Source organism: Vidua macroura, chromosome 17 (assembly GCF_024509145.1).
Source record: "Vidua macroura isolate BioBank_ID:100142 chromosome 17, ASM2450914v1, whole genome shotgun sequence".
Taxonomy (NCBI): Eukaryota; Metazoa; Chordata; class Aves; order Passeriformes; family Viduidae; genus Vidua; species Vidua macroura.
Genome location: NC_071587.1, coordinates 3,026,965 through 3,054,099, shown reverse-complemented (window position 1 = coordinate 3,054,099; position 27,135 = coordinate 3,026,965). Strand labels below are relative to the sequence as shown.

The 27,135-nt window shown below is 47.0% G+C and overlaps 1 protein-coding gene across 1 annotated transcript; it reads left to right on the top strand.

Annotated features, from left to right (window-relative positions):
• The first annotated feature begins 1,692 nt into the window (after positions 1–1,692).
• On the top strand, positions 1,693–25,880 carry AHCY (adenosylhomocysteinase). The gene is made up of 10 exons (XM_053993118.1): positions 1,693–1,798; positions 3,403–3,593; positions 6,248–6,323; positions 8,032–8,184; positions 12,722–12,834; positions 15,435–15,642; positions 16,436–16,523; positions 17,379–17,496; positions 21,765–21,959; positions 24,926–25,880. The coding sequence occupies exons 1-10, from the start codon at positions 1,771–1,773 to the stop codon at positions 25,055–25,057; spliced, it is 1,302 nt and encodes a 433-aa protein (XP_053849093.1). The 5' UTR covers positions 1,693–1,770; the 3' UTR covers positions 25,058–25,880.
• Positions 25,881–27,135: the final 1,255 nt, after the last annotated feature.

Here is a 27,135-nt window from a genome sequence, read left to right as displayed (position 1 = left end):
ATCTCCTTCTCTGCACTCCCTCCAACAGCTCCAGGTGCTCCCCATGCTCAGGACCCCAGAGCTGGGGCAGGGATGAGCCCAGGAGGGGCTGCAGCTTCATGGGCACCAGAGGGGAATTTTGTGTTATCCCTGGAGGGGAACTAAGTGCGCTTGGATGCTGAGGGATAAAATGAAAGGAATGAAGCCTGCGCTTCAGCCTTACATTTCTGTAAATCAACCTTTGGATTTACAGAACTCCTTGTATGGTATCAGGTGTGCCAGTGCACCTGCAGCACTCTGAGTATTATACAGAAATGGTGCCATTTCCACGTGTGTTGATAGTCTGTCCAGGCATTCTACTGGGATTTCTGTCTTTCTGTGGTCTGTTCACTGTAGGACAGTCACTGAAGATCAGTTGTTGCTCACCTGAAAAAATAATTACCATCATAATTACCTTCCCAGGGTGGACTGGGAACTGGGGTCTCAGGATAAACTCTGCACTGAGACTTATTTCAAACTTTTCAAAATAATTCAATGAGAATTTCTGTGTAATTATAAGGAAATCCTCACTCTTATGTATTTCACAGGTTAAAGGAGACATGTATAACAGTGTGGCTGGAAAGTTCGTCCCAGTTCACCACTGAGGCTTATAAAAAACGTATTTCAGATGTTAGAACAGAAGCAGATGTGTGTGTGACCTGCAGGCAAGGCCGAAGCGGGGCTGTGTCTCTTGCGTGTGCAGCAGGCATTGGCTGTGCCTGGGGGCCGGCAGCCCTGCCCAGCACCTGGCAGAGGGCTGCAGGCTGGGGAGGGGAACTGCCTGCAGCCAAGTCCAAGGTCCAGGGTGATAGAGCTGCTCACATCTTGGCCCCAGCTCTGCCTGGCACCTCACCAGTTGTATCCTACCCATTGCCTTGGGTCCTGCTGCAGTGAGGGGTCTGTGTGCCCCCGGGTAACACTTCACACTGATCATCTCGTGGGATCCTCTTTGGGAAGTGAGACAGGGAGTGCTGTCTGCTCAGTGTCCATGTGGCGAGGCCTGCCATTGGGAATCAGGGCTGTTCCTGGCACTGCCCTGGGACCTGCTGTGGCTTCATGTGGCTCTGGGTTACAGAATTCCAGAATGGGTGAGGCTGGAAGGGACCACAGTGGGGCTTCTGGTCCCACATCCTGGGTCAAACAGAGCCATCCCACAGCATGGATCTGGAAGTGAGTATCTCCAGTGAAGGAGACTCCATAGCCTCTTAGCAATCTGTTCCAGTGAGTGGTCACTTGCAAAATAAAGTTGTTCTTCCTCATGTTCAGGTGGAACTTCCTTGAGGTTCTGCTCATTGCCTCTTATCTCATCGCTGGGTCCCACGGAGCAGAAGCTGGTCCATGCTCTGAGCCGTCCCTGCAGATATTTATACACGGGCTCCTGTGCTGGCACCGGTAGCGGTGGGTGCAGCGGCCGCCAGAGCCTGCTCGGGCACGGGGCTGAAGCTGCGGCAGAGGCCGTACCGGGGCGCAGGTTCTGCGGACGGGCAGGTTCTGCGGACGGGCAGGTTCTGGGGACGGGGCACGTTTTGGGGACGGGGCACGTTCTGGAGATAGCCCAGCCCCGCGGACTCCGTGCCCTCGCTGCTCGCAGACGAGGCGGGCCCGCGGACGGCCCGGCCCGGAGGAAGCGCCGGCCGGGCCCAGCGCCGAAGCGCAGCCCGGCCCCGCCTCACGCAAGCGGCACCGCCTCTACTTAAAGCGCGCCCGGAGCTGCTGCCGCCTCCTCCAGCCCGCCGGCCAGGCAGCTCCACCATGTCGGACCGGCTGCCCTACAAAGTGGGTGAGTGCGAGCTCCGATCGGGCTCCGCCGTGCTCGGTACCTTCCCCGGGCCGGGATGAGCGCGGTGCGGGAAGCGCGGCCTCGGCGGCCGCAGCGCCGCGCTGAATGAGGTCCTGGCCGCGGCGGAGCCGGGCCTGAACCCCCTGTGCGCTGGGGGAGCCGCCGTGTGGGGAAGGGGGCGCGGCACCGCTGCCTTCCCGCTCGCGGTTGTGCCGCTCTCCTGGCCCGGCTGCCCCGTGCCTCCCCCGCTGCTCAGAGCCCTTGGCGGGAACTGGCTTAGCTCCGAAGGTGAAAGTATTTCCCATCCTGGGACCTTTGACTCATGTGCCCTGAAGGTTTTGGCGCGTATTTCTGTAGACCTGAAACTTCACAAAGAACTCCGGTTTTTTAAATAGTTGGGTATTTCTTGGGGGCTTCATTCAAAGAGCATTAGTGTGTAAGGCTCAGTTTCATAAATAATTTACCCTGGAGGCTCTGAACCAAAATACTGCAGGATATTTTTAAAGCAGCCTTGTTAAAGCTACCAAGCCCTTAACAGGGGTAAGATTAAAACTCCTCCTCTTGATATATTTGTTTCTGTGGTCCTTTCCTTGCCAGTTTTCAGTCCCAGTGGTGTATAGGCTGTGCTCCAGTCAGATTTAGCACGTGCAATAGCTTCAGTGGCCCCGGGCTTCGTTCTGCAGCAAAATGCAATTAAGCCTGTCTGTATTAAACCCAGCAGTCTGACTCGAAATTCTGGTGTTCCCCAGTGCTCTAAACAGTCTGTGTTCACGAGGTAGCAAAAAAGCATCTGACTGTGGTCTAAATGGAATGGTGAACTTCTGAAATCTCTCAAAGAATCTCAAACCGAGTAAGAAGGACACTGTGTTGGTTGGTGCTGCAGAGTTGATGCAGCTGGGCATTACCTGCTTGACCCTTGTGTTTTTAAGGCTGGGGTTAGACATCCATGATGAACGCAGTAAGCCTGCCAGAAATCTCTCTTGTTCATTTTTTGCTGGACTTTTCTGCTGTAGATACTTTTTACAAAAGTAGAAGTAGACTGGTAACTAAGATAATTACAGTCACTTAAAATAGTTTTTTGGATCCAAGGAGGAAGGGCCAATGGGGAAGGACATGTACCTTTGCTGTGAGGAGAGGGAGCTAAGCTGGGTTCAGCTCCTGGTGCACTCTTAGGGAGCATTCTCAGTGTGGGAAGCCACTGCCCTACAGCCAACCCATCCCTACATGCAGGTCAATACTGTGGAAGTCAGTCCCTATAGGAATTTTGGACTCTTGGGGAGTGTCTGTAAAAAGTGCTTAAGACTGTAGCTTACTGAATTCATGGACCTCGGGATGTCTGTGCACTAGATCACAGTTGATTTATAACCTCTTGCAGTAGCATACTTGTTTTTTAGAGGGGCTGTTAGGTTTGGTCTAAATTTGTGTACCATAGCAAAGAACCAGGAAGTAACTGGAATAGGGTCTGGTTTTTCTGCAGCTCTGTCTCCCAGCTATTGCTGGGTGTTCAGTTCAGCTGTTGCAGCCAGTGCCTACCCACAAGTGTGTGAACGGATACCAAGGTCTCAGCTATTCCAACTCTGACACCTGTCCTGCTTCTCTTGCAGCTGACATCAGCCTTGCAGACTGGGGTCGCAAGGCCATTGAGATTGCGGAGAATGAGATGCCAGGGCTGATGAAGATGAGGGAGATGTACTCTGCATCCAAGCCCCTGAAAGGTGCCCGCATTGCCGGCTGCCTCCACATGACTGTGCAGACAGCAGTGCTCATAGAGACCCTCATCGTGCTGGGGGCTGAGGTAACGTGGCTCTGAGTTTCTCCCTCAGCTCTTGGGTAATGCTCTGCCAGGTCACTGCTCCTGCTTATGTAACACCTTATGGAATCCTGGCAAATGTCTGTGCTTTTTGGGTGAGGCTGCAATCTCCACGTGGATGGATTGTCTTCTGTGCTCAAGCAAGAAGTTTGTTGCTTGCCCTCAGCACCTCTGGGGTGTGGGGTGTGTGTGTTCCCTGTGGACAAGCTGCAGCTTTGAGTGCCTGTTGTGCCCTGGGCAGTGCCCACAGCTGCTCCCACGCAGCCATGCTGTGCTCGGGCTTGCAGTGCTGTGGCTGTTCATGCTGCAGCTCTAGGGACTGCCTCCAGCACAGATTAGCCTGTATTAAGAATCCTGCTCTGCCCTGGTAAAGTCAGCAAAATCTAATGAAGTTTACTGAGAGCTCATGCTGGCCCTTCAGCTGTGCAGGAAAAGAGCAGGGATGCACTGTGGCTCAGGGACCGAGGGCTGGGATCTCCACTGAATTTTTTGTGTGACTATGGACCAGTTACTCTCATCAGTATTAAAGTCTGAGATACTTAGAAGCCATTTACTGCCTTGTGTCCCGTGCCTGACTCGCTGAATGAAATCCAGACATCACAGCTGAGTGTTTGCTGTACAGGGCATGAGGAGAGCCCAATCTGCATTGCTTGTGTTCTGAGCAGGGAGCTGACTGGAATTTTGATGGATTGTTAAATATGTATATGATCTGAAGTTCCTTCTTCTGCAGTTTGGCTGCCCAGAGGTGCCCTATGTGGGATCCCTCTCTGGGAGCAGTTAACAATTGAGCAGTGTCATGCTGATTGAAAGGTGCTGGGAGGAGTTTTCTCCATAGGAGTGAAGGTGTTTCCTCAAAAAGAGGAGGAGGTAGGTGTGGATGCTGTGCCAGGTCAGCCTGGGCAAGGTAGGTGCTGCTGTGCAGGTGTTCCCCAGCCTGTTCAGAGCTGTCCTGTGGTTGCAAATGGTGCAGTGCTGAAGGAGAACTTTGATGTGGAGGTACAGTCCTGGCTTTGTTCCAGCCACTCCGTGTGGAACTCTTGTCCCTCCACAGGATTTAAAAGGAAGCAGTAGCCATTGAAATTTGGGAAAGCTCCTTGCTGCTTCTGTTGGTTGCTGCATCCCAGTATGGCTGGCCTAGGAGGCAGCTGTGTGCTTAGCTAAACATTGCCAAGCTGCTTTAAGCTGAGCATAACCCCAGATCAGTGTTATGTGGGATTCATCCAAGTCATTCAGGGAGGTACCTGCAGAAACTTGGTTTCTGTAAGATGTGGTTGTACCTTTAAAGGTGTGTGCTGCTGTGTTAACTCCTTGTCCTGATGCCTGTGGATTAGTTTAGGCTTTGATTTGAGTTTGAATTCAGCCCTGGTTCACCTGTTCTGTCAGAACTTTGGTGCCAGGGAGGGAGGAATGAAGCTGATAAAATCATACCCCATGTAATGAGGATGTAGCTCACTGCAGCGTAGTAATCTTTGTGTCCATTTTTTGGCTGGGTTAGTAAGGATAGAATAAATACTCTGTGCTTCATAATTTGTAACAAAAAATAATCCTTTCCATAACCAGTGATGTAAATACTAGGGTCTGTTCCAGTTATTCTAGGCTCTATGTCACTACCACAAGTCTGTATCAAGTCTGAAGTGTAAACAGTATATAGGTATTCTGTATACTTTGAATGTCATGACACCTCCTGATGTCACCTCTGCTGGTATGGGAGGAACTTGCAAAAACCCAGGCGAGGAGAGGTGCAGCTTTAGGTTATGGATTCTGTTTTCCTGTGCTCCTTCCAGGTGTGTTTTCATGACAAGTGCTGGTAGTGTAGGCTGCTTCCTACTGCACCCTTCAAAATGTCACTTTTTGATCAGGTGGTATGAGTATCTGAAAACAGGCTGGGTGATTGTGCATTATTGCTCTCTCTACTCAAGCTCTGTAACCAGTGAACATACAAATAGCTGCCAGTCAGCCCTGTGGGGAGCAGAGGGTGTGTGGCTCTGGGATGTGGTGCTGTGAGCTGCTGTAGGGGTTCGGATCCTTTTCAGTGCAACTCAGCAACATGCTGTTGCTTTTCTAGGTGCCTGAGCCTAGTTATGAAATCTGAGGAAAACACTTAGCTCAGCTGGAAAAGCTTCCTTGACTGGAACACAGAGTGGGAGGTGGGTGAGCATAATCTTAGAGAATGCCTGGATTGAGTGTAATGTTTCAGCTGCATTTCTGACTCTTGTGAATGCCAGCAGGTGTCTTGCTGCATGTCCATACCCTCAGTGGACACTTGCTATGGGGCTGTTCTGAAAATCTGACCTTTATTCACCAAAACTTCCCAAACCCACCCTGTGGACACCCTGTGCCTGTTGGGCACCCCTGAAGATCTGGAGTATGCTCTGGCTGTCTGGGAGAGGTGCTTGTGAGCGAGGAGATGGCTGAATGTATGGCACAGCTAAAGCTCATTCACATTCTCTCCATGTGGCATTATTTTCCTTGACTTAGTCAGACTCAGTTCTCACCTTATCTTTGCAGAGCTACTGAAAAAGGCAGGAATCTGCACTAATTTCTTTCTGCTCTTGCTCCCTTTTTAAGTCCTGTGTTTGATAGAGAGTCCCTGATATCTCAGAACTTTGTTCAGCAAACAAAACTTGGTTGTTTTCCAGGTACAATGGTCAAGCTGCAACATTTTCTCCACTCAGGACCATGCTGCAGCTGCTATTGCAAAAGCTGGTATCCCTGGTAAGTTTTCCATGTTCTGGCTTGGCTGAGTTGGGCTGTACTGCCCGTTCCTGCTAAATCAAACTGTACACATGAAGATCTTCTGAGCAAACTTGAGGATTGAAGCAGTGGTTTTTACAAACCAGGACATTTGATTCAGGCTGTGTTGCATCAGCCTGTGCACAGGTCTCCCAGCAAAGGCTGCTGTTGGGCTCATGTTAGATCTCATTAAGATGATGGAATGGGCTGGGTGATGAAATGGAGTGGTGTGTAGGTGTGTGTAGCTGGAGGTGTTTGGTGCTTTCCAGCAAGTTCTGTGCTAAATAGGGATTGGGAAAGGTAAGGGAACTGCCATGTACCCTGTCACAGTGGCGGGGTCAATACCCAAGATATTTTTAGGCTAGTTTTAGCCCAGCTGTGTTCCTGCCTAATATCCTGTAAATGCTGATCAGGATGCTACTGTCATGTTCCAATAAGGAGCAGTTCCTCATGGATCAGTATAAATACCTGAAGCTGTCTGCTGTGTAACTCAGCTGAATGAAATGTAATCCTCAGCGCTGGGAACTGAGCCCAGCTGTTGGCAGAGGCTAAATTTGGTTTCTGGCAGTCTGTTTTGGGAGGGGTGTCTCTCATTTCTGTTATAATTAATTATTGCCACAGGTCTTTCCCTAACTGTGGCACATTCTATGGCAACAAAGTGATCCCTTCATCAGTTCCTTTGGCACTGCCAGGCATTGCCTCTGGTGTGAGATGTCAGAGGGCCACGTGGGATTCTTTAGACTTTGGGTTGTCTTCCTCACTGCTTTCAACACCCAAAACTCAACTGAAGAGTCATTTACAGGTTGAGTGTTTGTCAAAGTGTGTGACCATTGCCCTTTGTATCCTTATTTATGGAACTTGCTCTTTTTGTTAATATTGCACTTCACATAGTGAATTTATGAGACCCTGAAGGAATGCTGGTCCTTTGGCTTCAATATGAGATCCTAACACACATTACTACAGAATAGGCAATTGCATGATTGGCTCCTCATGGCTCAAGGTCAATTTTCTGTGTAAACACTGAAAACATGACAATTTAGCCAAATGTTGGGGTGTGTAAATAATGTGCCCAATACATATTTGAGTGGCTGAGTACTTCTGAGGATTGAGTATAGCGTGAAGACAGTACAGATGCCTGGAAAGAAACAAATCCTAGTGGATGCAAATACCAGTGGTGGCAGCCTGTTGCTGTACTGATATAGAAATACACCCTGATTAGAGCAGATGAGGCACCTCAGCTTGGATTTTAGTGCTGGGCTAGAGACTAGAACTTAAATTCAGAGTTGCTGAAGAGTTTATATTCTGCTGCTTAGCTCATGCTGAAGTCTGGTCCCTCTTTTCTGCTGTGCTGGAAAATGCTGTGGTTGTGTGTTCATTTATCTGTATCATTATGTCTGAGTGGGGTGCTGTGGACGTGAGTCTGCTTTAGTTTGCTTTGTCTTCTCCTTTTTAACATGGAAGAAGAATAAGGAGAACAACTAAGTCTCAAAATTGTGACCATGTTTGTGGCCTGGAAGAGTGATTATACTGAGGCCTGTTTTTCAGTGCAAATGTCTTTGCTGGCCTGCAGGCACAGATAATCATCTGTCTGTCAGCTGCTACTGGGAGTTGCTGATGAAATCTTCCTTTGGCTGCTTCACTACATGCTGAGTAAGAAACTGGCTAATGGTTTGTGTTTGTTCCCATGCAGTGTTTGCCTGGAAAGGGGAGACAGATGAGGAATACTTGTGGTGCATTGAGCAGACCCTGTACTTCAAGGATGGGCAGCCCCTCAACATGATTCTGGATGATGGTGGAGATCTTACCAACCTAGTTCATACCAAATACCCACAGCTGCTGAAAGGTGACTTGTGTTTTGTTTTGGCAGGCACAGTTCTGCCTGGGAGGCTGTTTGGGTGGGGGTGTTTCTGCAGGATTTCGCTGCTGGTGTAAAGAGAGTTGGGGGAAGAGGGACAGGCATGTGCAAACAGCCTGGGAAAATTCCTTACAGTTCAAGACCAGAATCTCTTACCTGCAGGAGCTGTTTCCACCTCTGCTCTGTAGCTGCAATGACCTGTCCTGGCCAAACTTCACTGTGCCCATTACCTGAGAATGACCACTTAGTTCTGCTGTCATGCCAAAAGTTTCCTGGAAGAGGGCTGTGTTCTAGAACTGCTCAATGTCTGTTTGCAATTAACAATTTTACATTAATGCATTTCTTACCCATCATCTTAGTGCAGTTCTGCATGAAGTCATGACCTTCTGTGGAAAAGGAACAGTTTTCTACCTTAAATACTCATTCAGTTTGTCAGTGAAGATGCTGATGGAGTCAGGAACTCTTGGTTTGATTTGCCTTCAGTGCAAGTTAGTAAAACTGATCAGTGTAGTGTTGCTAGCATGTGTTTATGTAAAAAAATTATGTGAAGGACATGACCAGGCTGATCTGTGCCTGGTGAGTTTGACAGACTCTCCTTAGCCCTGCCAGTGTCCATCCGCTGTGCTGCAGCAAGACATGTGCCCGGGGTTGTTAAAGAGCATGTTTGGTGAGGGATGTGAAGGAGTTTGGGTGGTGATACAGTGGGGTGTGTTGGTGCTTTTGTAGAGGGGAGGTTGGTGTAGAAACCTGCTGGATCACCTCATCTGACTCGTGCTCTGCTTTAGTAGGAAGATAGGGGGAAAATATCTGAAGGTGGCAGGCTGCAAATAGGGCTGTTTGTAGGGAGTCTGAGGCTCTGCTCCTCATCCATGTGCTGCTGCAGGTAGGGGCACCAGAAAGAGGGAAACTTTCTCTGTGACAAGCCTCACTTTGTCCTTCATGCTCAGCCTGATGTCACCCCTAATCCAACACTCAACATCTTTGTGTTATTATTTAAACTGCGATGAAAGGTTTTCATTGGTCTTTGCTCAGCCTCTCTTCCATCAATGGTCTTGTGCTTCCTGGGTTGCCTCTTTGTGATATGCATGACCTCTCACTTTTCCCATGTTTTATGCCCAGGAGTGCAATTGGTCATCCTTCTCTGTCTTCCTGGTGTTGTTAGAGGCCAAAGAACATATTCCCGTGTTCATTCTCTGTTTTGCAGGGTTGTTTCCCTACCATGTACACCTTGGTTGATGTCTGTTCCCAGAGGTACTTGAGCTGAGCTCCTTTCACACTTTCAGCCCTTCTGTTGTCATTCTTTCTCCTCTCCAGCCCCTTTCACCCTCTTGCTGGTCTTGTGCTCCTGGTGGAGAAGGGACCAGTATATTACAGTGCAGTAGGACAATGGCTCTTGAACTGTCTCATGTCTTGGCATACATGTGTAGCCTGCCTCTGATAAAAAACATCCCTGTCTGGGTTTGCTTCCTAAATTCATAGAAATTACTCAGGGGTTTTAAAGAGTCTAGGGAGGATGCAATACCTGTGAGTGTTTCCCTTCCCAAAATGTGTGCCTGTCTGCATTGGCTGCAGTTGAAAAACTTCTTGTAACAGTTCACTAAATTAAGACTGATCTCTGTAGAGGATGACAAACTTGATCTGTTTTACCTTCCAGTCAATTGCTGGAAACAGGGTGAAATTGCTGTTTCCCCTTGGAAACAGAAAAACTTCCAGAATGGGACTCACAGAGTAGAGTCTTGATCTCCTTAATCTGAGATCTGTGCTTAGCCCTTTGCTGCAAAGTCTGTTTAAATGAAGCAGTGTAGCATCCAATTTTGATATCTTATAGCTAACAGAGGCTAATATATCCTAAGAGCTTGTGGGGAAATCTGACCTGTGGAAGTGGAACAAGAGTGACCTTGGCAGAGCATGCAGTGTGTGGATTGTGAGCATGGGAGACGTTTTGGCATGAGGCAGATAGAAATGCCATTTGCCATTTAAAGGCTGGATAAATTTTCTGGGCTAATTTCAGAGGGAATTGTCTTCCATGCTTAAGCTGCTTCTAATTTAAATAGTTTGGTCCTAGTGTGCAGCTAGGTTGACAGTATTCCTTCAACTAGGAGATGTGTTAGATGTGTGTGTGGAACTGCTCAGTTCCAGAACTCACTCCTGAACTGTGCCTGCAGTTAGAGGGCAGAATGGCCTTTGTACTATTGGCTTATTCCATTAAGCCCAATGCCCTTAATACCAAGATAAATAAAGGAAGAAAAGGGGAAAACAAGAACTGACCAATGGGGAGAGTGATCTGTGCAAAGGAGGTCTCTGGCATCTCTGCAAAAGACCTGTGTGGGGAAGACTGGCTCATTTGTGATTCAATGATCAGACTTGCTCATTGCTCAGGTGGCAAACACAGGTCTGAGCATTTAGCAAGGTTGTGTCAATTTAATTCAAACTTGTCCTTGGTGCAAGCCCTTCTCTACTCTTCAGTCACTCGGGCATTGACCATGAGTGGTGTAGGCAGCACTTGGGGCAGCTGCAGAGTGGTTTAGACCTGCTGTGAATGGCACCTGGGGCACGGATGGGGTGCCTCCAGGGAGGGGAAGCTGTTGGCATATGGGATGTAAGGTCTTCTTAGTGCTGTGGAAAGACAATCTGCTAAGCTCAGGACTCTCATCTGGAGAGCCTTTGAAGGATGAGTGTGTCTCTTATTTACCAGATACACAAGAAGAGAGAGGGCAGGTTTGAACTGGAGGTTCCTGCTGTGACCTCCAAAAGCTTTTCTTCAAGGAGATGACTGTCCATGATCCAGCCAGTTGTTCTGAAAACTGATGCTTTTGGGAGACTGTCTACAGATCCTCCATTTCAGTGCACGAGGCTGAACTGTGAAGTTTAAACTCTCCTTTCTCCTCTAAGCAAGCCCTAAATATGCCAAAGCCTGAATGCATTCCCTCAGCAGGTGACCATCAGGGGAGTGGGGCTGTTGAGGGCTCTGTGCTGAGGTAGAAGTGGTGAGGATCAGTCAGCCAAATCACAGAATCACAGAATGGTTTGGGTTGGGAGGGACCTTTTAAAGGCTATCTAGTCCAGCCTGCCTGCAATGGGCAGGACATCTTCAACTCAGGCTGCTCAGAGCCCTTTGAACATTCCCAGGGATGGGACCTAGAGCACTTCTCAGGGCAGCTTATGCCACCCTAATTGTAAAATAAAAAAAGGTATCTTATACCTAGTCTGAATCACCCTCTTTCAATTTAAAAGCATTCCCCCTTGTCCTGTTGCAACAGGCCATGCTAAACATCTTGTAAGCCCACTTCAAGTATTAAAAAGCTGCAGTGACCTCTCTGGAGCCTTCTCCAGTTAATCAGCCTTTTCCCTTCTAATGCTGTGGTCTCATTTCCTTCATGTGCTACAGAGTGGTCTGGGGAGCAACAGGAAGGTCTCATGGCTTAGTCTCAGGCTCCACTGGGGAATCTGTCTTTTCTGTTGTGAAAACCATGTTGAATTGCTCTCAGAGTTTCCTGCCTGGGCTTGGACCAGCTCACAGCTGGATTTTTTGAGGAGTAAGGATGGATTTGGACCAGACTTGGCATCTGTGAGTGAGCAGTGCCCTGGAGCCAGAAGGACCAGTTGTGTCATGGGTGGCATCACCAGCTGGTCAAGGGAGGGATTGGTCTGCCCTGCTCTGGGCTTGGGCCAGCCTCACCTTGAATATTGTATGGTTTTGGTCACCACAGTATAAGAAAAATGTTAAACTATTAGAGAGTGTCCAAAGGAGGGACACAAGGATGGTGAAGGACTTTGAGGGGAAGCCATATGAGGAGTGGCTGAGGTGTTCAGCTGAAGGAGACTGAGGGGAGAGCTCATTACAACTTCCTTGTGAGGGGAGGAGAAGGGGAAGACACTGATCTCTGTGACCAGTGACAGGATTCACGGGAATGGCTGGCAGTGCCCAGGCTCCCCAGGGGATGGGCACGGCCCCGAGGCTGCCAGAGCTCCAGGAGCGTTGGCACAGCGCTGCCAGGGGTGCCCAGGGTGGGGCTGTTGGGGTGTCTGTGCAGGGATGGGGCTGGGCTGGGTGATCCTCTGAGTCCCTCCCAGCTCAGGACGGTCTGTGCGGCCCGGGCTGAGGGGCGCCGCGGGCTGCCAGCAGAGGGCGCTGCGGCGCCGCGGAGCGCGGCCGGGCCGGGGCCGGGGCCGGGGCCGGTGCTGAGGCCGATCCTGTCCCCCCGCGTCGGGCCCCGATCCTGTCCCCCGGGCAAATCAACCCCGAGGGGCTGCGGCAAAGCACCCGCCTGCCTTCCCCGGGAGCCGGGCTGCTGCAGCCTGCTGGGGAGCCTGGCGGGCACAGCACCGGCGGGTGTGGAGGTAACACCCGCTCTGAAGCACGTCCTCTGGTGTTTCTGCAGCTGTTGGAGGGTTTCATCTCTTCCTTGCTCTCTGCCAAGGAATTGTTTAACTAAAGCCTCGGGGGGATGCTCCCAGCACCTGGATGGCCTGATTTGCACAGCATTGACTCCAACTAAGGTGAATACTTCTACTCTTTTGACAGGAATTAGAGGTATTTCAGAAGAGACAACCACTGGGGTTCACAACCTGTACAAGATGAAGGCCAATGGGACCCTGAAAGTGCCAGCTATCAATGTGAATGACTCTGTCACCAAGGTAATACAGACCTTCTGCAGTGTTCTGCTATCTGACCAGCTTGGTGTTGGGATGTTGTCATTCCCATGAAAGTATTCCTTCTCTTGCTGAGCTTCTCCTGATATGATTCTGAACAGATTTCCACCATATCCTAAAAGTGAGCCCTTGATCTCACTGTAAATGCCATCAAGGGGGTTTTTGTATGTAGGGACATCCATTCTTCTGCTGTTTTATAATATGAACACACTTTTGGAGATCATGACTCCTGGGCACAGTCAGTACCTGTGGCAAGAAGCCTGTCCTCACTCCAAGTAGCTTAAAGCCTTCAGGCAGGTGTCAGATACCAGCTGGAAAAGAGAGTGTGACCTCCTTGAGCTTGTGCTGGTAAACGTTGCTTGGTCAGCCTGTGGCTGAGCTGTGTGAGCAGCAGATGCAAAGGAGAGGGCAGGAGGGAGATTTTTATCCCTTGCTTAGCTTTAGTACTGCTTCCAAGATAAACCCTGGTGAATTGAGAATGAAGTGGAATGTTTTTTAAAGGGTGGTGGTGCTTTTTGGCTGCAGATGAATTATAGCGGGAATTAAATGTGCACTAAAGGTTTGTGCATCTTGATGTTTTTTAAATCTAGTTACTGACTCTATTTCACGTTCCCATACCAACATTATCCTGTTGGGTTGGCAGTTCTCATGTTTGGCCTGCCTTCTCTGCAGCTTGCTGTCTCCTTTCTGCTCACTAAGATGCACCTGACATTTATTTCATAGGTAGTGAGCTGGAATCCAGTTAATTTTGAAAGAAGTTCTTCACATCCTTTTCACCCAGATTTGTGCCGCTTGCATAATAATTATTAATACTGTTCAGTAGATTTGGAAATTCAGATGATTCTAACAAAGCCCCTTGAGGGGATTTAGGATTCTAATGCCAAGCAAGTGCTTGTTTTCAAGTACTGTTTGGTATTTATACAGTACAAGATTTGCACTAACCACGGTTACAGATCTCTGGGAAAATGTGCAACTGAGCTGACAAATTCTGCTCTCCCAGTTTGAGATTTCCAGTTGGTGCCAGGTTCCTGTGCTAACATTTGGAGAGAGAAGGCAGGCACGCAGCCAGCTCTGTTCTTCCCCTCTGCCACTCAAATATATTTTGGGTGGGGCAGATGTCTGCATCCAACACTGCTCTCTTACCTGCATGGGAATGCACAGACACCTGGAAGGCTTTGACTGCAGCTGGGGGATTTGGTGATGACAAATCAAATCTGACCATGCTGCTTTCCTCCATGCTGCAAGGATAATCTGCAGGACTAGGAAGGAGGGATACCAACTGGCACAAGCTCTAGAATTTGAAGGATTGGTAACACAATTTTCTCATATATTCATGACAGCTATGCCTCTGGTAATGGTTATAGGCACTGAGTCAGAAACTTCTGGATCTGAGGTATAATTGTTACACTTTGGCCAGTTTCTGCCATGGGCAGTTTATCCCATTTCTATTCATACTTACAAGAGCTGCAGGTGGTGTGGGTGTGCTTTCCACTAGACCAGATTGCTGCCTCTGGGAATTTAATTTTAGGATTGCCTGTAGCAGACAGTGCAGTGTTAAGTAAAAGCGAGGAGGATTGGTGCCCTAAGGCTATAGAAAGCCAGGACAGGCTTTGAGACCAGAATTTTGCTGTGAATGGAGATTTTTTTAGTATTGCTTCCTTGGGAAGCACAGCACAACATTAGTAGCCAGCTTCTTTAAAAATTCTTTGTCTCTGTAACTCCCCAAATAATCAAATCTGTTTGTACAGCCCCTCCTCCTGGTCAAAACAAAAGGCTCCAGAAGAAGAAGGAGCATTACAAAAATCAGCACAACAAGGTGTGTTTGAGTTTAGGAAGGAGTTTAAGGGGTTAGGCAATATTTGATGTCTGACTTAGCTGGGCACTTTTGATTGGAGGGTCTGGCTGTTAATGTCAGTGTTACAGTAGGAGGATGTTGTGTGATGGGGCATTAGGAGATGAAATCCAGGGGGTCCTGCTTGCAGTGACCATTTTTGTGAATGGCTGCTTGCTAAATTTTTCCAAGTCTGAGCAATAGTGAGTGACAGTGTTAGGGTAACTCTTCATGGGAGAAGATGTAATTTGGGTCTTCTGGGGCTGCAAGAACCAGTTGCTCCTGGTTGCTGTGGGCAGCTTGCTGCTCTGCAGGCTGGATGTGTCTTGCAAAGATAAGATGAGGTGCTGCTGCTGTGTTTTGCCTTCCTGTGGCACTTCAGGTTCAGTTCATTGTCTGATAAACTGCAGCAGGGAACTGGTGAGCATCTGGTTTAGGAGCTCAGGCCTACATTGGTGTGAAAGACACTCGGGTTACCTCTAACAAGTTTTAGCAAGTCCAAGCCCTGGTCAGTTGATACAGTGTATTTATGAAATGCTTCTCACTATGTTGAAACCTGTCTGATATAACTCCATAGATTGAAACTGGATAAATAAAAACATCAAACCAGGGTGTCTGCTTCCTGTCCCTCATGGTGGTTAAAGTATTTAAGTGACGCTTGTAGTACTTGCACATAAGTCCATTTTCTTTCTTTAAGGAAATTCCACTTGAGTGGCTTTCATCTGTTCTGAAACTGCTCCATTTTCTCCCTCAGAGCAAGTTTGATAACCTTTATGGCTGCAGAGAGTCCCTCATCGATGGCATCAAGCGTGCCACAGATGTCATGATTGCTGGGAAGGTGGCAGTGGTGGCAGGATATGGGGACGTGGGCAAGGGCTGTGCCCAGGCCCTGCGGAGCTTCGGAGCCAGAGTCATCATCACCGAAATCGATCCCATCAACGCGCTCCAGGCAGCCATGGAAGGTGGGAGCTGAGCAGAGCAGGAACTCGGGCATCTGACAGGGTCTCTGCATGTCAGTGTAGAGCAGTAAATGAGAGCTGGCCAAGAAAGGTTCCGTGGGTTTCAGCTATCCCTGCTGAGGTACAGTTGAATCCAGTTTAACTGTTGGAATTCCTTCCTTGCAGTTAGAGAAGGAGTTTCTTACTAGAGGCCTTGAAGGTGTGTTTGGAATCAAGGATTCAGAGACCATGTGGGGGTTAGGGCTTGAGGGATTGTCCTCAAGTTGTGCAGTTCTAATCTCCAGTGTGGGGTAAGGCTTGACTGGAATTAAAACATTAAAAACACCTTACCCTTGATAGATTTTTTTGAAGAGCAATGCCATGCTCTCTGTCTCTCCAGTTGAGCTCAGGGCATTCTCTGGAGCTGTTCTGTTCTGTGGGTGCCTCATGTAATTGTGCCTCTTGGTACCAGTTTATCCCATTTCTGTTCATGTGAGCCAAAAACTGCAGGTGTTGTCGGGGCACTTCCTTTGCAAATTCGACCCCCTGAATCCAGTCTGAGTGCTGTGCCAGACTATACCTTTGGACACTGAATGCACAGATCCACAGATTTGAAAAGGGTGAGGGATGGATGGTTTTTCTACCATGTTGGTGTTCAGCAAGACCAGTAGCCCACTACCTTGCATCATTTCTAGGCCAGGTGTGGGCAGAAACATTTGACTCATTCTTTCTCTGTACTTTTCTACTTCTAGTATTGTGTCCCACTTGTTAATAAATTTTGGTGGTTGTGTAGAGAAGTAACGTTTTCTCTTTACAGGTTATGAAGTTACAACCATGGAGGAGGCCTGCAAAGAGGGCAACATCTTTGTCACCACCACTGGCTGCACTGACATTGTGCAGGGCAGGTATAACCAAGACACGTGCTTTATTGAAAGCATGCCTGTACAGTTAGTTTTCTTTTTTAAATACAATCATAACCTGTCAACAGTTAGTACACAGTCTGACTCCTGGACATCAGAATTTAGCATGAATTTAGTGAGAAATTAAGTCTTTGGTCAGTTTAGTTGGATGTTGCCACATTGCAGTTGTTCCTGGCTTATGGAATGTAATGATGGAGAAAAAAAAGCTGCAGAGAGGTAGATTGACTTTTGGAGAATGAAGGCATCAGGGCTGAATTCTGTGTTAGGCCAGACAAATATGAACAGAAGAGGAGGCAGGTAAAGGTTGAAAATGATTCCATCTGTGGGTGTGTATCAGCAGCTGAAACCAGCCTGTTCTCAGTGTACTGCCCTGCAGTGTTTGGTTACTGCTTCTCAGATCTCAGTTTATAGCCCCAGCTCCTTCCTTTCTTTGCCATGATGACTGTACATGTTGTAATGGAAGATCAGATTAGGTGGGAGGAGACGTAAAACTGCTGGGAACTTCAAAGAAAGTTTTCATTAAGAAAATTATTTCTTCTCTGTAAGAAGGAGAATAACTGGAGGTATTTGTTTTGACCAATTAAACAAAATTTTATTACTTTCCATACTGGGAAAATACTTTCTCTCCAGTAACTTCTTACATCCTTGGGAAATGTCCTTCCCCAGAAGCTTGAAAGTCTTTTCCAGTAGACTTGACATGCCTGGAGGGGTTACCTGCCACACCTTGTGAGAGTCAATGCAGTTACTGAGCTTGGCACTTGTCAGGGCTGTAGTTTGGAGCATCTGCTGAGGGGGAAAACTGTGTGGATTAACTTTTGATACAACTTTTTTCTTTTGCAGGCACTTTGAGCAGATGAAGGATGATGCCATAGTGTGTAATATTGGCCATTTTGATGTGGAAGTTGATGCCAAGTGGCTGAATGACAATGCAGTGGAGGCAGTGAATATCAAACCTCAGGTGAGGCAGCCTTTCCACAGGCTCTCCTGCTGGAAAAAAGCAGTAGCTACTCAGTGTCCATTTCTAGAGAGTGTTTCTCTTCAGTTTCTTTGGTGTTTCTAGCTTTGTTGGAAGCCGCTGTTGCTCTGGTCAGAATGCAGATTCTGCTAACCTGGAACAAACTGCACATGATAGTCTTGGGCTGGCATGAAAGAAATTGTTTCCAGCCAGTGCCCAAGTCCCTCAGGGTGATCTCTGGGGAGAGGTGCCTGGTATGGGTACATCTTTCTCCATGTGTTCCCACTTCCTTGAGAGATGGGAGCCTGCCCTTAGTGCTGGTTGTAGAAACAATGGCATCAAGTCCATTCAGCTTTGATGTTTGGGGCATGGGCAGAGGGTATGTGAATATGTTTGCTTCGATAGCCCTGAGCTGAAAACAATGCCATAGCTCAGCTTCCAAAAGTGAGGTAGATGAGAAATACAGAGCAGACCATTAGACACCCTATAAAACTTAAGAGCAGAGCCCATAGATTGCCTGGTGCCTGACCTGAATCTCCTCTTGTGGAGCTGTTTGCTCATGTACTGCTCTGCAACAGAACAGTCGTAGTCCTAAGGGAATCTCAATGGAATGACTTGGCGATTCTGTCAAGGTTTGAAAAAATTCACAGCTCCTTGTTTTCAAAGTGTGGTGTGTTTTATTTAATCTACTCTGAAATTGAAGTCTCAGGAAAGCCTATCTGGAGCTCTGCCAAACTTGGGTTTCTCTTCCAGGACCTGGTGGTTTCATTTTAGAAACCTGTGTGGGCAGACCAGGCAGGATGTTTTACCCTTGCTCAGGTTGTATGCCCACCACGTATTTGCATTAAGCTATGGCTGTAGCTACACAAGGAAAATCAGAATCTGAAAGTGTCAGCTTTTCAACTGTGTGTCTTAAAGTAGAGGAAAAAAACTGAACAAGATCAAAACTATTTTGTGACACGAGCATTGAGGGAGAACATCACATAAAGCAAGGCAGGCTTTATCTGACTTGGTGTGGGACTTCTGGTTACCTTTTGTAGAGGGAGTGCCCTTGCTGATAGCAGGATTTTGGGACAGGTTTTGTACTTTTTAATAACACCACACCCAAACATACCTCTCAGATCTCCATCTGCCCTTCAAATTTTCATAACTCCCCTGTGGCTTATTGACCACTTACATCAAAGTCTTACTAAGCACTTATGAAATTTATGTTGGGACACTTTGCACGGCCTTAACCAGGTCTGGAGTTACGCCCTCAAGTTCTCACTGTGTTCAGGTTTGTTCTTGCCTATGGCCTTAGTGGAGCTGACTCTGTTCAGCAGCTCTTCTCCTAGAGGAGCCCACAGGTACCTGCCTACTTTCTGCTAGCTCAGGTTGTTTTAAAACTAAACCTTGGACTGATTGAAGAATAAACACTGTTGAAGATTTAATTGGGTGTTAATATGGCACCATACAAGCTCCCTGCACAGAGGCAGTAAATCCCTTTTTAAATGCTTTGCTTTGAGAAGCCAGTCTGGCATTGACGACAGAGTGCAGTAAGGTGCAGTGTGGCCCCAGGTATGAAAATTGTAACAGGCTTCTGGTTTAAAAAAAAAAATTTAAAATTACCTTTGAAAAGGATGGAATTGGGGTCAAGGATTGTCCATATGGATTAATGCTGAAGAAATCTAACTTTCTAAATACTCTGATTTTTACTAAAACCTGGCAGCTTCTTTTCTGTATCCTGAACCAGAGAGGGCAACATAGTACAAGAGCAAAAATCCCTGACTTTCTATGAGGAACATCTCTCTTGATGAGAGGATTAATGCCAGGGCTGAGGGTGGTTAACTTCAGCTGGAGGTACAAAGTAATTGAGACTCTGTCCAGCATGAAAGTTTCAGTACCAGTGCTGGGCTGATGTAAGAGATGTTTAATACTTTAATAAGACAAATGTCTTAGCGTGCCATTGTGATTGATGTGTTGCTTTCAGAGGACAGGTAAGGAGGAAATAGGTTTATTACTGAAAAGCTGGCAGGTTGGTTTGCCTCTGGGTTTGCACTGCAGCCCTGCTCAGCTGTGTTTGAGTATCAGAGACTGACCTGCAGCACAAACTCAACTGAGAGGTCAAGGAAAGGTCAAGGTCAATGAACTTTGGTTTGTAAATTATTCCCATATAATGTGAAGGGAAGTGCAAAGCAGCCAGAAAGTCCAGAGCCAAACAAATTCCAATGGGGAAAAGGAGGAGGCGTTTGTCGAAGTGCAGAGAGGAGCCTATTGCTTGGATAATTTGAATTCCACTTCTGGAGTAATTTAGTGAGCTTATGAATCAGCCTGTTTTATCTGCCTGTATATGACATGTGTTTTCACAGTACTGACTTAAGCCTCTGCTGGCACCACTACTATTTTGTATTTATTTCTGTGCATTAATTTTACATTTTCTGTGTTCCCCTGTGCATTGAATGACTCTTGTCAGCATAGGTTGCTGAAGGTGTGGGGTTCTATGCACAAGCCACCAGCTGTCCAGGGGCAAGTTGCGTGGATATTATGTAAGGATATAAGATTTTGACACCTAAACCACCCAATGGAGACTTCAAAACTGAAATGCTACTTTAACTGCTCAACTATCTTTTAGTAGTTCACTCTGTAAATGCAGTGTTTGTTATAAGTAATACTGTAGCTTCTTCTCAGGATTTTTCATGTTCTGCTTCCCATCTGGTTCCCTCTTTCGTTAATTCCTCCCATAATCTTGTGATGGCCCATACAGTGTTTTTTGGGTGGACTGAGCACTGTCACTGCTGGTCCACAGTGGAGAATTGGCATCCAAAATAACAACTGCAGCTGCTCAGGGGGGATCATTTTTATCCCACCTGCTGAGTGCTTTTGGGAAGGAGAAATCAAGACTAATTTAGGGCTGCTCTTTGAGGTGATTAGTGCCTGCATGTGTTGTGCTGAAATCATAATAATCTGTCACGTGAACCTAAGCAGAAAATGGTGCTGTGGTTGAAGCATAGCTGGGGCAGGCAAGTGGAGGCACACACCTGCTCTGAAGGCAAAATACCTGTTATAGAAAACATGGTTTGTGTTGGTTTGCTCTTGGCATCTCTGCTGAAGTCCTGCACAAGGATGTTTTTTCAGAAGAGGCTATTGTTATAATTACAGCTTCATCACATGTGGCTTTTAACTTACAGGCCAAAGCTTTAAGAACAAAATTGAAAATTGTGTTTTACTTAATATTAAATAACATTTAGCCTCTGAAGTTTAAATACAGTTATGAAGAACCCTTTTAGGTCTGTCACAGTTGCTCTGCTGTGCTAGCAGAAGATAAATGGTCTGAAGCATTAGGTTTTGTCAAAGTTGGTTGCTGATTATGTTTTAAGTATTTCCAAAGTGCTCTACTGCCAAATGCTTGTATGATGTGAGCAATAAATACCAGCTAATACTGAATATTCTTGAGACTTATGGGCCATGTTGGTATTTCATTATTGCTTTCATTTTGTAACCACCTCTAGGGTGAAGGCGGGGCAGGGAGGAGCTAATGAGAGGTGGAAAGGAGAAGCAAAGTTTAACATTGCAGGAGTCCAGTCTGGCCCAGGCAGTTGGGGCACGTGCTAAGTGACATTATCTCCTGAGTTGTGGGAGTTGTGGGCCAGTGACATTATCTGTCTCCTGAATTGTGTGGGACTCTCACAGCTGAGGCCCTGTCTCCTGAGCCCATCTGAGCCTGGATTCTGTGTGCAGAGTCCTGCTGTCCCTGGGCTGGCTTGGAGAGGATCATGCCTGTGGTCACCCAAGAGCAAAGCAGGGTACACCAGGAGCCAGGACAGCTGTTTATTGTGTTTATTGGGCTTGCAAAGGTGAGAACAGTTCCAGGGGACCCTCAGCAGGCTGAGGGCTCCAGCTGTTACCCTGTGTTAGGATGCCAAAGCTCTGGACTGCTGCATGCAGAGGTGTTCCCTCTTCCCTGTCACCACACACCAGTTGTGACCAGTGGGTGTAGATGAACTGGGATTTATTTACTACTAGCAGCACATGCCCATCACAGCTGGCTGGGACTACAGGCATGTGGAAAAGCCAGGAGAGTTGGAGAGCTGGTTGAATAAACCGGAGAGCTGGTTGAGTATGAAGCAGTTGCCAAGATGTGTGTGCTGTGAAGCCCAGAGTTCCTGCAGGCTTTGCAAACCCCCGGGACGGAGAGGGGGGTGTCTGTGTAATAGCTGAACTGCTGAGGGGCAGGGAGGCCCCCCGAGCCCCCAGGCTTGCCCTGTGTCTGACGTGGCCCTGCTGCTCCACAGGTGGATCGCTACACCCTGCGCAACGGCCGCCACATCATCCTGCTGGCCGAGGGCCGCCTGGTCAACCTGGGCTGTGCCATGGGCCACCCCAGCTTCGTCATGAGCAACTCCTTCACCAACCAGGTCCTGGCACAGATCGAGCTCTGGACCCACAGTGACAGATATGCTGTGGGGGTCCACTTCCTGCCAAAGAAGGTGAGTGACAGCCACAAAACGGTGCTGCTAAGGAAGCCACCTTCAGGTGTGGCTTTGTTGGTGCTTGAACTCATTTTCCTGCTGAAGGTTTTTGTTGCAAAGTGGTTCTGTCCTTCAGAGGATGTTTGGCTTTGGGCGGGCTGGGTGTGAATGAGCTGTTCTTTTGTGTGCATAACTGGGACTTGCCTCTCCTGTGACAGAACATCCAGACACTTCTTGACTTCTCTAAGGTGCTGGGAAGTCCTGTGCTGCCTCAGGGTAGTTGGAGAGCTTCTATCAACCAGCTTGTTCCTTCTACAAACCTGTCCAGCGGCACAGTGAAGTGGGCAGAGTAGAAGCTGGAGTGAAACTGAATCCCTTTTACTGTGGTTGATAAGAGTCCTGATCCCATTTGCACCTGAGAGAGCTTATCACAATCTGGTCTTAATAACTTCACAAAATATTAATGACAGAGTCCTTCAGATTTCCCTTTAAACTTTTCTCTGCATTCTTTGTTCTTGGAAAAGTCTGGATCATGTCACAGCTTGTATATTCCTTTTAGAAAACTAACATGGTTTTAATTTTCCAAAACAAGCCTGAGAATTTGAGATGGTTCATGGAAAAGGGTGCTGGAGTTAAATCCCACTGCTTTTGGAGCACAACCAGGTGTGAGAGTAAATGTGAAAATACTTTCCATTTGGGAAGTACAATGTATGTGTTTGGGCTTACCAATGAGGTGTTTCCTGAAGAACTTAAGTTTGCAAACTCATCAGTTAAGGATCAAGCAAAGCATACCAGAAATGCAGTGTAGGAATGGATCTGCAAACTGCCACATAATTGTCTTCAAAGGAGCAGTCTTATTGACAGTTCTCTTGAAAATGATATCCCAGTGTTGCTGATAAAATGTGACTTCATCCTCTCACGGAATAACAATTTTTAGTAAGCACATTTGAACTGGAAATACACAGAAACGAGAAGTAATGCCCAAAGCAGTTAAATATGAATTTGCCTGTTAAGGGAGCATACAACGGTGATATGAGGTTCATCCACTGTGACAAAACACTTTTGACCCTCTGTGCCTCACAGAGGGCTTTATTCAAAGAATAAAGCAGTCACCATGTCAGAACCAACAAAAGAATTTTCTGTGATAGTTTTCTGGGTTAATGCCTTTCCTTGTTCTGTGCAATTGCTTTGAGGTCCAAATGTAAGACTTAACAATTACCAAGTACCTTACACTGCAGTTTCTTTGACTGCAAGAATATTGCTTTGATTTGCCATTACAAATGTGCACACGTTTCTGCAACATGTGTTCCTGGAAATGCAGGAAAATTCTTGTCTCTATGTTCTTGGCACCAAATCTGTCCTGCTTAGCTTTGATTTTAAGGTGAGAATGTCTGCTTACCTTTGTCTGAATTTGTGTGTCTCTATGTTTAAGTCTTGAAATTCCCAAGCTGAAGCAGTTGTGAAACAATTGATCCCTGCTGCTGCTTGAAAACCTCATCTGGGAATTGTCAGACTCAGTTCTTTTTCAAGTGGGTGGAATCTGTCTTAAATTCACTGGAAATACACCTCAATCTAATCAACCAGATGAGAATACCATTTCTGACCCTCATTTTTTTTTGTTTCATGGCATCCTGACAGGATATACTAGGCTTAAATACTTGTTTCCCTTCTAAACACAGACCTTCCCCTTAGGTTCTCTTTCTTTCATCATTTACCTGACTCTTTGGTGGATTTATTGGTTCACTGCCACCATTTCAACCATTTCTCCTTAGGTTTCTGATTTTGTCTTGTCACCTTTGGCTGTTCTGGTTCCCAAGAGGGAGGTCCACAGTAGTCACTGTGAGCAGGTTGAGTTGCAGTGAGTTACACTCTGTGCAGATGGAGCTTTTTACCTGGTTCATGGCATGGGATTGCTTCAGAGTAGTGTCTGTTACTACAGGCCCTTGGAGGGGGAAATCCAGGACTAGTCTTTGAATAATTTAGGCCCTGGTTCACACAAGCTGCAGGTTTGGCCCTTGATTGTTTTGTTGATCTACTGCCCTTCAGTTATATTGCAGCCTTTCATGTCTACTTAACTAATATGAGGGAAATATTGCTGGTCTTCTCTGTGCTGCTGGGATTGAGACTTACCTTGTTTCTGTATCCTCTGCAATGATTGCCTGGTTTTTGCAGGAATTACAAATGGTCAGACTTGTCCTTGATTCCTGCTTGTGCTGTCCTCTCTACCTCTGAATGTCCCCTGTGGCTGTACATCCCCCTCTGACACAGCAGCTTGGTCAGCATTCTCCTGTTTGTTTTCTGACCCTCCTATACCTGCTCCTGGAGCACTTAACTGCCTTATAACTTTATACATTTTTCAGTTTCTTGAGTTTACACATCTGCCTGACACCTCTGGGATAGAGAAATCATATCAACCTTTCTGTGCTTGTGTCCTACAGCCCACCTTGGTTCTTTTCTTCATGAAGACAGTGCCAGTGGATACAGTAATCTTGCTGAATTGGAGATTCTGGAATGAGTTTCATTATTCATGTGCCCCTAAGATGGGATATCTGGAGAGGGCAAGAATTTTTTTCCAGTGCTAGGACTTACATAATATTGTAGGATGACAGTGTAGTATGTCCAGGTGTTTTTGTTGTGGAACCCGGGGCTTTATCATTTTACCAAATTGGATATTCTTTTATCTGAAGAGTTTGATCTCTGTTCTTTGCTTGCTGGATGGATGTGAATGTGTAAATGAGATTGAAACAGGTTTGATTATATACAATTGTGTCTCACTTAACCTGACTCCCTCAAAAGCACAAGGCTCTTCCATGTGAGTGCAGGTCTGTGCTCAGACAGGTGTGAGGTATGTTGGCAGGAAAAAAGCTGTGTCAGTGTAAGTCCCCCTTCCTGCTGTTGATTTCCACATAGTCATTTTTCCCTGTGACTTCTTGAAGGAGTAGAACTCTGCTCTAATGTTCTTATCTCAATGTTTTGTTTTCCAGCTGGATGAAGCTGTGGCTGCTGCTCATCTGGACAAGCTGAGTGTGAAACTGACGAAGCTGAGTGACAAACAGGCCAAATACCTGGGCTTGTCCAGAGATGGGCCCTTCAAGCCAGACCACTACAGATACTGAGCAGGTGGCACTACCCAAAGACCAAAGTGCAGGGATACAACCTTGCAAAGCTCTTGTGTATGCTGGGCTTCTGAGGACAAGCCTTTTGCCATTTTCCTCTCAGTGCTGCACAGCCCCTCCCCTTACCAGGGAGCCTTCAGGGCCCTGTCAGTGGATGAGAATCACTGACTCATGGAATTAGAATTGGTTACTTAGCTAATGTCACAGTGAAAAGGATCCTATGCACCTTTTGTTGGTTTGTAATGCTCCAGAAAGGGGAGCAGGACAGAAGGTGGCTAAATGAGAATGTGTAGTCTTGCCACACATGTGGCTGACAGCTTTGAACAGGCTCACCATGAGGTGGGGAACGGTTTCTGCAGGGAGATGCTTTTGCCATGCCCTGCTCCAATCAGGTAAATCCCAGTATGAGACTGGCAGTGTCAGGCCCTCTCCACAACAAAAAGTGCATATTGTGAAACGGGAGGATATGGGCTGCTTGGTCTCCTTGCTGTAAAAACTCAGCCTCCTGTTCAGAGATTAGAGCTGGAGCTTTTTCCTGGGTTACTTTACTCCATTTTGGTCAGAACCAAAACCATTCTGTGCTTCTGCTATACCAGCTTGAGGAGGGGTGAGGCAAGAGAGCCTTTTAGCAGCCTTCAAGAGTGTTGTGAGCAGCTGAGGAGCCACTGAGAGGATCACTGGGTTTAGGGGCCTTGTTCAATCCTCTGCAGACACCAGCAGCACACTGCTACCCCCAACTTGATTTCTCTGAGTTGTCATGTCTGCTGTATCATGTTTGTCACTGACTTGAAGTGCTTTTATTAAAGATCTGACTGTGGCCTGACTGGTTTTGTGCAGTGAGATGTTCTGGGGTTTGCCATGGGTTTGTTTACATTTGTGTGATCTTTAAGCTACTGAAAATATTTAATGTACCCACATAGGGTGTCCTCAAGGCAAAAGTCCTTGATGTGGCTGCTCTGCATCTTGTCCTGGGGCTGGGAAAAGCTTCTTCTCAGAAAATATTTGAAGGGCTAAATCTTAAGGATGGTCACTCTGCCCACACAGAATTACCTCCATATGCCATGGAAGCTCTTTCTTGCCACTGTCCTCTTCAGTCCGGCACTGCACTGCAGACCACCTCTGTTTCTGGATGTAAGAAGATAAAAGGTTTGGAATGTTGTTACAAAGTGCTTGAAATTCTCAGATTCCTGCCCAAACCTCAGTGGTCAGTTGGAACGGATGCTCTGGAGTGTAAAGTGTTGGAGGAGGAAACAAAAGAGATGAGTAAACAAGATGTTGCTCAGTGTTCAGCTTTTTTCATAGTTTTGTTTTGCATTGACCTCTAAAAAGCACCAATTAGAACTGAATTAGGATCCCACAGGGGCACCATAAATGACTCCATAATAATTTATGATGGTTGTCCTTCAAGAGACACAGCAGTTGAGTACACATCTAAATGTAGATGATGTGCACCTTGTGCTTGTGGCACAGACTAACGATGGTGGGAAATGTCACTGTGGTAGAACAAGTGCAGTAGGAAAATAAGGACTGCTGCTATCCTTATTCCTTAGTTTCCTCTACTTGAGCTTTGGCTTCTCAACCCATTTCACAGCTGAAATCTGCTATGCTTGAAGTGCAAGGCTGTAATTCTGCTCTTGGATCATGGGTTCTTAAAATTCAGTTAGGAAGGGCCACCTGGAGGTCACCAGGGTTCATCCCTGTCCTCATACCAGGGCCATGCTGAGATGAAGTTGCCCAGGAGAGTTTCAGTTGTCTTGGGCCAGATCACATCATTTCTTTAGGCTTCTCTCCCAGAATGTGACCACCCTCTGGTGAAAGTATTTTTCTGTACATTTAACTGGAATTTCCTGTGTTACAACCTGTGCTGGCTGCTTCATTTTCTCCCTCTGTGCCTCTGAGAAGGGGCTAGTTCCATCTTCACTACATTCATGATTCCATAGACAAATCAGGGAAGTGCCCAGAGCAGCTCTAAAAAGATCTCATCTGCTTTGCAAGGCCCTGGGCCAGGGCATTAAAGTACCACTGTGAGAGCAAGAATTGTCCAGTGACTTCTAGCACAACATATTCATTAACCTAAC

Coding starts and splice junctions, on each gene's coding strand:
- AHCY (XM_053993118.1), top strand. CDS start 1,771: ATGTCGGACCGGCTGCCCTACAAAGTGG. Junction 3,594..6,247: donor TCATCGTGCTGGGGGCTGAG/GTAACGTGGCTC, acceptor GTTGTTTTCCAG/GTACAATGGTCAAGCTGCAA. Junction 21,960..24,925: donor TCCACTTCCTGCCAAAGAAG/GTGAGTGACAGC, acceptor TTTGTTTTCCAG/CTGGATGAAGCTGTGGCTGC.